General features: G+C 33.7%; 1 protein-coding gene across 5 annotated transcripts in view; it reads right to left on the bottom strand.

The window, feature by feature from the left end:
* Nucleotides 1–1540: 1540 nt before the first annotated feature.
* Alg13 (ALG13 UDP-N-acetylglucosaminyltransferase subunit) overlaps nucleotides 1541–13451 on the bottom strand; it is a 72021-nt gene continuing 60110 nt past the window's right edge. For all 5 annotated transcript variants that reach the window (XM_027930805.2, XM_071605997.1, XM_071605998.1 and 2 more), the window contains 3 exons: nucleotides 7606–7646; nucleotides 5446–5626; nucleotides 1541–2476 (listed from right to left, as the gene is read on the bottom strand). In XM_027930805.2, coding sequence (XP_027786606.1) covers nucleotides 2214–2476; nucleotides 5446–5626; nucleotides 7606–7646 — 485 coding nt within the window. In that variant the 3' untranslated portion in view covers nucleotides 1541–2213. The remainder of the gene's footprint in view (nucleotides 2477–5445; nucleotides 5627–7605; nucleotides 7647–13451) is intronic.

Genomic DNA, 13451 nt, shown 5'->3' with positions numbered 1-13451 from the left:
TAGCAGCACAATTCACAATAGCTAAACTGTGGAACCAACCTACATGCCCTTCAGTAGATGAACCAATAATGAAATTTAAGGCAAGGCAGCCACCTATACCTTTGAAACAAAAACAAACAACTGGAAAGTTAAGGCAGAAGTGCTCGACTCAAAATCAAATACCAGACTCACATTCTCAAGAAAGACTAAAATCTTCTAAAACACCTCTTAGACACTACTTAGTGAACCACTGACAGTTCAAAATATAAGAAATCACTTGCTATACTTCAGAAATGTTAGCACATTGAAAAACGTTGGGGGGAGCATTTGCTCCATGCTCGTAAGCTTGACTAAAACCTTTACACAAAACAATTTGTAGACTACACAAATTGAAAACCCACAAGATTAGCAGAGAAGCTTAAACACTAAAACATACTCAGAGCAGACTGTTGTAAAGATCAGTGCCCTGTCATCCATCTTTCTTTACTAAAGTTGTCACATGCCTACTTTTAGAGCAAGGCCAAAGATCAAGGATACAAAACCAAAAAACTCAACCAATACCATGACTGATATGAAGCAGAAAAATAACTAGTACACTGGCTTATTTGGGATTCAGTAATATCAATCATCATAAGAATAGGACATTGAAGACAGAATCTCTTCTTGGCAATAGATTCCACTCTAGTACTAGTGAAGCACCTCAAGCCCTAATGCCTCAAATGGTTCTTTTTGCCTGAGGTGCAGCTTTACGGGTCAAAGACAGACTGATTCACAAGCAAAAATTAACCTTTAAAGATGATGATATTTGTAAATAGGCTTTGTGGCAACCAAAGAAAACTTTAAATATCTGTGAGGTAAGATATACCAAAGCATTTTGGATGAAGTAGCCCTAAGAGAAGAATTGATCAATACAGATTTTGTGGCTTTTAGACAGATGGAGGAAAGCAAAAAAGACTGATGAAATGTGTCTCACACAAAGTCAGAGAAAAGCTAGTCTTTGCAAGATAATCTAAAAACAAAAACTGGAAGATATGAAAACTATTAGAAGTACAGGACAATGAGAAAGCAATTCTACATGAAAGTTCCATAGGGGAGTTATAGTTTTTTTGGAGGTTGGGTGGGGGTTTACCAGGGATTGAACACAGGAGCACCTTAAAGCTACATCCCCAGCCATTTTTATTTTGAGACAGGGTCTCATTAAGTTACTTTGGGCCTCACTAAGTTGCTGGGGCTGGCCTTGAACTTGTGTTCTTCCTGTCTCAGCCTCCTTATAAGCATGTACCACACCACACTGAGCTACAGATTTATTTAAAACCAGAAAAACAATTTAAAAATATACATTCCCAAGAGAAAATAACTAGACAGTATGCACTGCAATGACCTGATATTAAATAACATTTCAAGTGGCCCTGCAACTGCACCCCCCAGCCCAAACTATAATTTCACATTCTTTGCAACTAAAATGCCAGAGGAAAACATGTTGAAACAATCAAATGTCTGGTACACTCTTCACTGTCATGAAAAAGAAAAAAAAAAAAAAAAAAAAAACACTCATTTTGGTAATTTTAAATGCTCGTTTTTATTTACTGCTAATTGTGCAAAGGACACCAATTCAATACTGTGCAGTAAAACAGTTACATAAATCCAATATTAAACAATAACATATGAGAGAAATCTAAAGCAGAGCACCATGTGCCTTCAAAACTGATTAACATCACAGAACACAACTCAGATCAGATTAATTCTTAAGAAACCTGAAGAGCTCTCTCATTTAATATTAAGATTTTCAGAAACAAAAACTCTTGGGTTTGCTGTTTTACTTTCTAGAAAGTCGAAATTATTCCAATCTTGAACAGTTTTGTCTGAACCAAGGTATTAATATTAATATGTATGATACTTGTACCAAGGTTAATAGTTTGTATGATTACTCCTTTTATCAATTGGCACCATCAGCTAATACAAAGGTGACAAGCTGGCTGACAGGAAAACATCTGAATACAATGAACTATGCTCAACATGGGGCTAGTTGTACATCCATCTGGATTTCCTTATTCACAGCCCAAAGTAGTATTCCTTTAGAGGAATATTTTAAATCAAAAGATAAAATAATCTTAAAGACAGATACAAGAATGATGACTTTTACCACCTACATCACTTAAACAGTAACATAAAACACTCTTTGAAAACCAAACAACAAAAAAACGGCAGTGCAATATTCTTCATATTGCTGCATCTTACATATTCTGAGGTACATAATGAGAAGCTGAAGAAGGTGAAGCAATATAGCCAACCGGCCCAGGATTTATAGCACCATGAATTTGAGAACCACCATATGCTATACCAACTGGATGCCAGGAGGCAACACAGGAATGATCTGGCACAACAGGAAGGCAGGAATCAAAACCTGGCAAAGGAGGCTGGCCATAGGGATCTGACATTACTGGATAATAGACTGCTCCACGAGGGATAGATCCAGGGTCAATATTCAGAAAAGTACCTGAAACAAAGAATGCATTGGTATGCTTTATATACAAAAATCCACTGCAGCAGAACTCCAGTTATAAATGGTCTTTGTAATTTCATAATGATTTTATTTATTAATTTATTTATTTTTATACAGTGTTAAGAACTGAACCCAGTGCCTAATATGTTCTAGGCAATCACTCTGCCAATGACCTATAGCCCTAGCCCATAAATGGGTGGTATTAGAGGTGAAAAATATATTTAGTATAAGAAAGTTCACAGGAACTGCAGCAGGAGCACGTCAGATATAAACAATAGTGTCTGGGGCTGGGGTTATGGCTCAGTGGTAGCGCCCGCCCTTGTCTAGTATGTGTGAGGTACTAGGTTTGATCCTCAGCATCATATTAAAAAAAATGGTATCATTTTTTAAAACGACAGCATCTAAAAAAAGCTACCAAAAATTTATTCAAAACATTTCAAATAAAAAATTATACATACATTTAAAATGTGTCAAATCTATTCTTTCTGTAGATAGTGTTCTGGGATAATTTAAGTGTCAACAAGCTAAATACATAAACATTCTCTAGCATCCTTCCAGCTCTTATAAGAAGTGGTCATAATTAAATTTCCCAGCAGTTTTCCAGTATAACACGAATCATCCAAATAATCATTTTGTACCAATTTAGCAATGAAAAATGCAGGTGTCTGTACAGTTTGATGTATACTTAAAGGTATAATACTGAAGATCATTCTAAAAGTATCTTCTCATAAATGTTTTTTGGGATCCTAATATTATTTTACAACACTTCTGCTACTACACATCAGTTTCAGTGGAAATAGACAATGCTGCTCTGATCTTGCTACAGTGATTATACCTATGAGATACAAAGGAATCTTTAATTCCTTTGGTTATCTTAGCCTATTCTGTGAAATAAAGATTGCCACTGCCTCATGGTTTACTATAATTAAAAATAACCTTATAAAAGGTACATTGCACAAAAATGCAATGAAGAATGACATTTTTAAATAACTATAGGTCATATCACATCAACACACATAATGATAAGATTCTCTGGGACTAATCATATTTCAAAACCAAAAATATGCTTTATAAGGGAGAGAAAAAGGAAATTAGCATTCCTAATATACACCAAACAGTATATGAACACATAAGGTGTTTATTAGTTCTTAGAACCCTGACAAGTTGGATATTTCCCATGATACAGAAAATCAGGCTTAGGGAGGTTAGGTAACTTAGAAGAGATCACAGCCACTGAGTAGTAATGCTGGGATGTGAAACACATCTGGTAGGTTAGTTCACATCACTTCTCTACAGAGGTAGAGAAATTATTCTGATTCTGTCCAAGAAGGGTAGTCCAAAGATCCTAAATCCCCCTAAAATGCCTCCTTATCTGTATTATACTCTGAGCTCACACAGCAACTATACTTATGGACTAAAACAGTGGTTCTTAAACTTTTGGGTCTCAGGGACCCCTTATGCTTTTAAAAACTTGAGAACCCCAAACAGCTTTTTTATGTGGACTATAGCTATTAATATTTACAGTATTGGGAATTTAAATGAGAAAATTTTAAATTATATATGTGTAAAAATAAACTCATTACATGTTAACAAATAAGTTTGTCTAAAAAATAAGTACTTTCCCCAAAAAAACTTGCCAACAAAAAAAAATGTCAGAGTGTCATTGTTCTATACTTGTTCAAATTTCTAATGTATGGCTTAATAGATGACAGCTGGGTTCTCATATGCACTTCTGTATTTAATCTATTGCTATGTTGTCTTAGTTGAAGTATATGAAGAAGTCTGTCCTCACACAGACACATAGGTAGAAAAGAGAAGTCCTTTAATAACAAGACTTCAGGTAATTATAGATATTCTTTGATGCTACACCAAAACTATACTAAGGGGTAGTTTCTCAAAGATCACTGGCAATGTGGACTTTTCATACTGTTACATTAAAATTCATTGTTTTATCTTGCACTTTGGATAGCTCTTTTACAAAATGAGGCATGAGTAACATCATGAGTTAGTAATTGGGAAACTTTTACTTCACATGGTTATATTGGTCTCCCAAATGTGGATGTATTTCATTATACAATTTATGAAACTGCATTCACTAATAACTCCACTTATTAGCAGAGTTGTAATTCCTGGAAAGCTGTTGAGCTTATAATAGCAGACCCAGGTTCTCTAATTTTTATTGGAAAGTTGGAATTTTCTTTGACAACAAATATTACCATGTTGTTTTTTCTTAAGTCATAGTCTGACTTTGTTCATTTGAGAAAATGTTGGGCAGATCAATCAAGTACAAACAGCCATAATTTGTCTGTCAGCTTTTCAAGTAAAAAGAACATTCCATTAAAAAAATATTAGCTGGGGGCTGGGTATGTAACTCAGCAGCAGAATGACTGCCCAGCATGTGTGAGGCCCTGAGTTCTATCTCTAGAACCTCCAAAAAAAAAAAAATAAGTTCAGCTAGTAACTCAATAGCACAAGCATCTTTTCCTTACGTGAATCAGCATACTTCGTTCAGTATGCACAGTGTTTTATAAATAGTTCCCATTTTGTCAAAGACTATTAAATACAAAAGCACAAAAAGTTAGTAAAAATAACATCTTTGACCAAAACAAGAGAAAATTAATACTTTTGTACAAATTGTGTGGCAGTCAGAAGATACTGATCACTAGCAGAATTTGGTGCTAGTTATTTAGTTTGTGATTAGGTGCCAGCAATTTTACCCACCACTGATTTTTGCACCCTGAATGCAAATGTAATGCAATAAGACAAATAAAATCTTAGTATTGCTATTTTTGGCATCATGAATCCCTTGAAAGGTCCAGGGACCTCAAGGGGTCCACATATCATACTTTCATAACTGCTGGTCTAGGTATATAGCTCCAATGAAACATCTAAAAGATTATAATTAAATTGTACACAATAAAATCCCATTATCTTTCTTGCAGGCAATCCCATTACAGACTCACCATGTGTTGATGCTTCTATCTGTGTACCACTTGCTCTCCCTACCTCACTGTAAAAGTGAGGAGCAGTTTGGTCTACCAGAGAAGGTGGTTCACAATACATTGGATAATTCTCTACATAAAGCTGCTGCTGTTGCATCTGTGGCGCATAGACCATGGAGTGCCAGTAGTTGTGGTGATAGCACTGGAGGCAAGAAAGGGCAACAACAAGAAGAAATTTTATTATTCCCTTTTCTTAAAGTATTTTAGTTCATCACTTTAAAAATGTGTCCATTTCCAGGTGGGATAAGATTTGATATTTAGAAAATTTGTTCTCTTCTAGAACTAAGATTTTTGCAGTATCTCTTACCTCATATTTGGACCTACGAATTATAGAAAAGCTTGCTAAGGAAATCAGAGATATACAAAAATCTGAATACAAAGATTCAGATTATTTTGTAGCATTATTTTAAAAAGCATTAATCATTGAACAACTTAAGTATTTAACAATAAGGTGCTGGGTGAATAAATTATTAGATGTTCATAAAGGAGTACTTTACAGCAAAAAAGTCATGCTATTAAATATTTAAACACAAAGTTACTCATCTTAAATTAAACAATTACAATTTTATATAGCATAATCTCTATTTTGTAACATAAAATTAGAAAACTAAGGAAATGTTTCAAAATTCACAGTGGTTATAACAGGTAATGTTAGTTTTTTTATACCTCAGTATTTCCCAAATGTATTGTCATGAACATTACTATTTTTGAAAGTATTAAAGCATCTATTCTGCATTTCCTCGTATTCTCATGTTGTAAAAAGCAGGAAAATATTTTTTTCTGAGATACAGTCTCCCTATGTTGCCTAGGCTGCCCTTGAACTCCATGGGCTCAAGTTATCCTTCCACCTCAGCTTGCTCAGTAGCTAAAACACAGATGTGTATCATTGTGCTCATTGGGAAGAATATTTTTAATGCCTCAGTCTTGTAGGACAGATAACAAGTTTCCACATGTGACCATAAAAAATATAATTAAAGTACAAGTAATTTATCAATTCTTAAAACTACATTTAGGGAAAAATGTCTCAAAGGGGGGAAAAACCACTATACCATTCTTAATTTAGATGTATAATATGTATAAAGTTGTAAGGAAATCAGTGATAAAGAATATGAACTATCTGAGTATTATCCAGGAAACTATATATTATTATTGTCTGCCAAATCTTAAGATGTCTTTTCAGAAAAATATGACCTTTCAATAAACACACCATCTTGTTGTATCAGAAATAAAGTGTTTTATTATGATTGCTGTATATATATATATATATATATACATACATATATATATGACTGTATGACCAGTGTGATTCTGCAATCTGTACAATTAGAAAAATGAGAAATTATACCCCAATGATACAATTGTATGAATTGCCAAGATCATTGTAATGCCATGTGTAGATAATAAAAAAAATAAAATAAAGTACATCTGTAAAAAAATAAATAAATAAAGTGTGTTTCATGGGAAAATGATCCCTAAAGGAATAAAATAAAAAGGAGCTCTCACCTCAAATCAGGGACACCTTCCAGTGATAAGACTTTTATCAGTACCCACCTTTATAACCCAGCAGAGTGGTGAAAACCAGTTTTTGACAAATATGTATGAATATATGAGTGCTTTTAAAAATATTTAAATGTCTGAATTAGTTTTCATATAAAATAAATAGCAAAAATCTTTGAAGTAAGCTGAATAAACAATCCATTTATTTCGAGTATATAACAGTAAATGGTTGGTATATAATGTTCAATGTGAAGACTAATATATGCTGAAGTTGTGCAACTTAAGAGTCCAGTCCCCACTTTCAATTTACAAGTATTTATAATAAAAGAAACTGAACCACTGGGAGGCTAAAGTGGAAAACATGGTTAGTTATCTTCAGTGACTGTCAGAAAACAATAAAAATCTTAGTTCTGTCACAGTGTTTTTGGTTTTTAAAGTATCTGATTTTTCAAAACAGATATTTTTTTTATTTCAAGATAGCCTTTATTTTGTAGCTTTTACTATTTTGTTCCTCATATTTTTATGTTCATTAAGTGCCTACACTGTAAAAATAATATGTTACAGTTACCAAAACAGATATTTTGAATATAGAATTTATCAAAGCAATTTAAACATGACACTTACCTGCAATCCCAGATTGAAATAGTACTGCAAAACTTTTGTATCTAAAATGAAAAAGTTCTAATTTAGTGATAGATTGACATAAGCAATTAGAACTATCATTTAAAAGCTTTTCTCTTTGAGCATTATTAAAGTAGATATAAATGTATTCATTTGTAGTCAACTGTAGTCAATTATAGTCCACACTGACATAACCATCAATTCTATCTCATAATAAGTGAACATTTACCTAAGACCATTTTTCTGGTACAAGGTTTAATTACCAAATACAAATTATATTTCTATTCTTAATATTAAATGTTACAGGAATGCCATTCTGTATTTAAGAAGAAACAAAGTGATAAAATTTCTCCAGACATTATAGTACTTTTATTTCACAAATGAACAAAACTAGATGTATTGAGGAAGAGAGAATGTTAAGCATTCTGTGTGTTTTGCTACAATCCTGGAAACGTAAACATGCTAAATATACTATTCTAGCACTCTAACTATCTCTAAATATATTTTTACTGATTGACCTGACAGATAATTTCAGTTTATCCATAAAATGACATATTATTCAGCATCAGAAAAGAATGAAGTACTGATACATGCTATACAACATGGATAAACCTTGAAAACATTAAGGGAAAAAGCCAGGCACAAAAGACTACATATTGTTATATTACATTTACATGAAATACTATAATAGGCAAAGCTATGGAAACAAAAAGTAGGCAGGGCCAGGAGGAATGGGGAGCAACTACTAATGGGGGCAGAGTATCTTTTGGGGGTTAATAAGAAGTTAGAAGAATGCATGCAGAAAGAATGAATGCAATCATCACACAGAAAAGAGAAGTACAAAACTAGGTGCACAGAGTTCACAGAAGAATCAAAGATTGGAATGAAGTAGAGATGAGATAGTAGAAAGTCATAATTGTCATAGTTAACCCGTTGAACTTCACAGAAACTGAAGAATCACTGAAGGGTTCTGAACTAGGAAGAGATGCAAAGTGATACAGATACCAGATAAGTGAGAAGCTAATTAAATTGTTCAGGGATGAAGTCATAAAGGCATGACCTAGGATGGACACAGTGGATAATTTTTAAAACATACCAGAAAAAAAGAAAAGACAATTTTTTAATAAATCAGCCAAGGTTAACACACTACACAAAAATCAACCGCATTTTTTTTATGTATTAGAGGGACAAAATTGGAAAATGAAAGTTTAATCTATTTACAACAACACCAAAACCTTAAATATATAGGACTATTTTTAACAAAAGATGTTATAAAAGATTGCTATATTAAAAAGATTGTTTAGAAACCAAAGAAGGTCTAAATAGATTACTATGATATTATGGTTCATGGATTCAAAGTGGCAATAAAATGGCAATTCTCCCCAAACTGAGTAATCCCAAATTACCAAGTGTTTTAGGGAGGTAGGGAAAGACATGGGGTAAAAACTGTCAGTCAAGGGGCTGGGACTGTGGCTCAGTGGTAGAGCGCTCGCCTAGCACAAGCGGGACCCGGGTTTGATCCTCAGCACCACATAAAAAATAAAGGCATTGTGTTGTGTCCATCTACACCTAAAAAATAAATATTAAAAAAAAACTGTCAGTCAAATGGAAATGCAAATGACTCAGAATACCTAAAAAAGTGTTAGATAACTTACAGATAATTTATTATAAAAATTGTGTGGTACTAGCATAAGGATTGAAAAATAGATCAATTGTTCAGACACAGACCAGCACTCTAAATAGTCATTTGATTTTTGGCCAAAACCAATGTGAAACAATGAGGAAGGGAAAATCTTTTTCATAAAGGTACTGCTAGAATACTGAAAAGCCAGCCATAAGGTAAAAAAATAAATAAACTGTCCTCAACCTCCATCTCACACCATAAATAAAAATTAATTTGAGATAATTACAGACCTAAACACAAAACTAAAAGCATAATTTTTAGAGGAAAACATAGCAGAATATCTTGTGGGTGCGCAAAAATATCTTAGGTTAAAGAAAGCAAAGTGGATTTTATTACAATTAAAACTAAGGCTCACCAAAATACACCATGAAGAAAATAGTTAAGCCTAAGAAAGAAGAAAATATTCACAAAACATACCTGACAAAAGACTAGTATTTGGAATATGTAAAGAATTTCTACAATTTAATATAATACAAGTGACAAAAATAAGATACAACAGATCCTTTATAAAAATATGCAAATGATCAATAAGCACATGAAAACAATACTCAAATGGATCTCCACATGCAAAAAAAAATCTATACAAAGACCTTATACTCTTCACAAAAATTGACTCAAAATGGATCAGAAATGTAAATTAAAAACACAAAAGTATAAAACTCCTAGAAGATAACTCCTAGGAGAAAATCTAAATGACCTGATTTGGTGACAACTTTCAGAAGCAAATGGCCTGGTTAGGTGATGACTTTTCAGATACAACACCATAAGCACGATCTATAAAAGAAGTAATTGATAAAGTGAACTTCATTACAATTTAAAACATCTGTGAAAGATGCCATCAAAAGAAATGAAAAGATAAGCCACAGACTGGAAGAAAAAATATGTGCAAAAAAATATCTGAATAGATGTTATCCAAAATACACAAAATTCTTAAAACTCAACTATAAGAAAACAACCTGATTTAAATATGAGCCAAAGACCTTAAAAAAACACCACATCAAAGAAGATATACAGATGGCAAAAGTATACCTGAAAAGATGCTCTATATCATATGCTCTAAGGGAAATGCAAATTAAAGTAATGAGATGCCATTCCACACCTATTAGAATGGCCAATATCCAGAACACTGTTAACACCAGTGCTGGTATGAATATGAAGCAGTAGGAATTCTCATTAATTGTTGGTGGGAATGCAAAAGGATAGTCACTTTTGGGCTGGGATTGTGGCTCAGCGGTAGAGCGCTCGCCTAGCATGGGCAAGACCCGGGTTCGATCCTCAGCACCACATAAAAATAAAAAGGCATTGTGTTGTGTTCATGTACACCTAAAAAATAAATATTAAAAAAAATAGTCACTTTTGGAAGATAGTTTGGCAGTTTCTTACAAAACGAAATATATTTTTACCATCTGACCCAGCAATCATGGTTCTTGGTATTTACTCAAAAGTTGAAAATACTTCCAAACAAAATGTTGCCCTAGGATGTTTAAAGCGGCTTTACTTATTAATTGTCCAAACGTAGAAGCTACCAAGATATCCTTTACAGGGTAAATGGATATATAAACTGTGGTACCTCCAGACAATGGATTATTATTCAGTGTTCAAACAAAATGAGCTAAGAAACCATAAAAATGCATGGAGGAACCTTCAATACATATCACTGAGTGAAAGAAGGCAATCTGAAAGTGTTACATTCTATATGATCACAATTATATGGCCTTCTGAAAAAAGCAATATTATGAAGACAATAAAATGATCAGTGATTGCCAGAGGTTGGGGGAGGTGGTATGATTACATGGAGCACAGAGGTGTTTTATTACTTAAAAAACAAAAACAACAAAAAAGAGTGTGTGCTGGGAGCAGTGGTGCATGTCTGTAATCTCAGAGGCTCAGGAGGCTCAGACAGGAGGATAGAGAGTTCAAAGCCAGCCTCAGCAAAAGCAAAACAGTAAATAACTCAGTAAGACCCTGTGTCTAAATAAAATACAAAATAGGGCTGGGGAGATGGCTCAGTCAATAGTCCAGTGACCCGAATTCAATCCCCAGTAACAACAACAACAACAAAACCAACTTATGTGTAATACTGTAATGGAGGAAATGTATTATATATTTGTCCAAACCAACATGTACGACAGCAAGTGTAAACTCTAAAGAAAACTATGAATACATCTTTGAAGGACAATAATGTGTTAATGTAGTTGCAACAATTATAACAAATGTACCAGTCTGGTGTGGGGATGTTGACAATATAGTAGACTATGCACAGTTGAAGATAAGAGGTATATGGAAAATTGCTATACCTTCCTCTAAATTATGCTGTAAACAGAAAACTGCTCTACAAAATGGTGTGTTTTATTTTTTAAAGTAGTGAGGAGTGAACTCAGGGGTGTTCTATCACTGAGTTACATTCCTAGTCCTTTTATTATTTTTTTCTTTTAAGACAGGATCTCACTAAGTTGACAATGTTAGCTTCCAACTTGTGATCCTCCTGCCACTGAGATTACAGATGTGCTCTACCATGGTTGGGTGTGGAGGTTGGGGGTGGGATTAAAGTGTCCTCATTAATCACCACAATACTTAAGATAAAAGCAATGACAGCACTGATGTTTGTGAGGATAAGAAATTCTTGTGCTAGTGAGAGTTCAAAATAGTACAGCTTTGGCAAAATGTTTGGCAATTTCTTATAAAAGTAAACACAAATTTCTATGACCCAGCAATTCCACTGCTAGGTATTTGTTCAAAGGAAATGAAAACATTTATTCACAAAGACTTGAGCAAGAAAGTCTTTGTCAGTCTTTATTTGTAACAGCTTTAAACTGGAAATAGCCCAGATGTAAATCAACAGGAAAATGGATGAACTTTGGAATACTGATACAATGAACTATTAATCAGCAATAAAATAAAATGGACTATCAATATATGCAGCATGGATAAATATCAAAAATATTATGCTGAGTTTAAGAAGCTTTCTATAAATACTATATACTGTATTGATGGAATTTTAAAACGTACAAAACTAATCTATGGCAGAAAAAAATCAGAACAATGGCCGACTCTGGGGAAAAATAGGGAGGGGCCCCAAGAAAGACATAAGAAAACACAGTGGGATGGTAATTTTTTGGGGGGGACACTGGAACTTGAACCCACAGGTGATTTACCACTCAGTCACATCCCCAGAATTTTAGTTATTTTTTTTAATAGGGTCTTGCTAAATTGCTGAGATTGGTCTTGAATGTCCAATCCCCCTGCCTCAGCCTCTCCAGTCACTGGGATAACAGGTGTGTGTCACCATGCCCAGCTTAATGATAATGTTTAATACCTTGAATGGGATTTAGGTAACACAGGTGCATGCATTGTTTTGATTATAATCGATGCATAACTGTACATATTTATGAGGTATAACATGATATCCCATGTTGACACATGTATACATTACGTAATGATCTAATCAGCATATTAAGCATATTCATCATCACAAACGTTTAACATTTCTTTGTGGTGAAACATTCAAAATATTTTCTTCTAGTTATTTTGAAATATGCATTATTAACTATAGTAACCCTACTATGCAAATGGAATACCAGACATATTCCTCATATCTAACTATAATTTTGTACCCACTGATCAATCTTTACCCCATCCTCCTCTCTCCTCTACCCTTCCCAGCCTCCAATAATCACTCTTCTACTCAGTACTTCCATAAGGTCAGTTTAAAATTCCAAATGAGTGAGATCAGGTGATATTTGTGTGCCTAACTTATTTCACTGAACATAATGTCCTCCAGGTTCATCCATGTTGCTACAAATGACAGGGTTTTATCCTTTCTACAGGTGAACAGCATTCCATTTTGGAAATTTATACCACATGTTCTTTACCTATTCTGGGAAGGTCTATTGATATCTACATATTTTTTTTTCAATTCATAAAGATAAGATGGAGGGTTGGGGTTGGAGCTTAGTGACAGAGTGTTTGCCAGGCATGTGTGAGGCACTGGGTTTTATTTTCAGCACCGCATAAAAATAACTAAAATAAATGTTTGTCAACAACTAAAAAATTTTTTAAAAAGTAAGATGTATTAATCAATTGACAGGGAGATAAATGGAGGGCAAGATGAACAAACATGTGACAAAGCTAGATAAACATTAAAGACAGAATCTTGATGATGAAT

Source organism: Marmota flaviventris, chromosome X (genome assembly GCF_047511675.1).
Source record: "Marmota flaviventris isolate mMarFla1 chromosome X, mMarFla1.hap1, whole genome shotgun sequence".
Taxonomy (NCBI): domain Eukaryota; kingdom Metazoa; phylum Chordata; class Mammalia; order Rodentia; family Sciuridae; genus Marmota; species Marmota flaviventris.
This window is presented reverse-complemented; position numbering and strand designations above follow the sequence as displayed.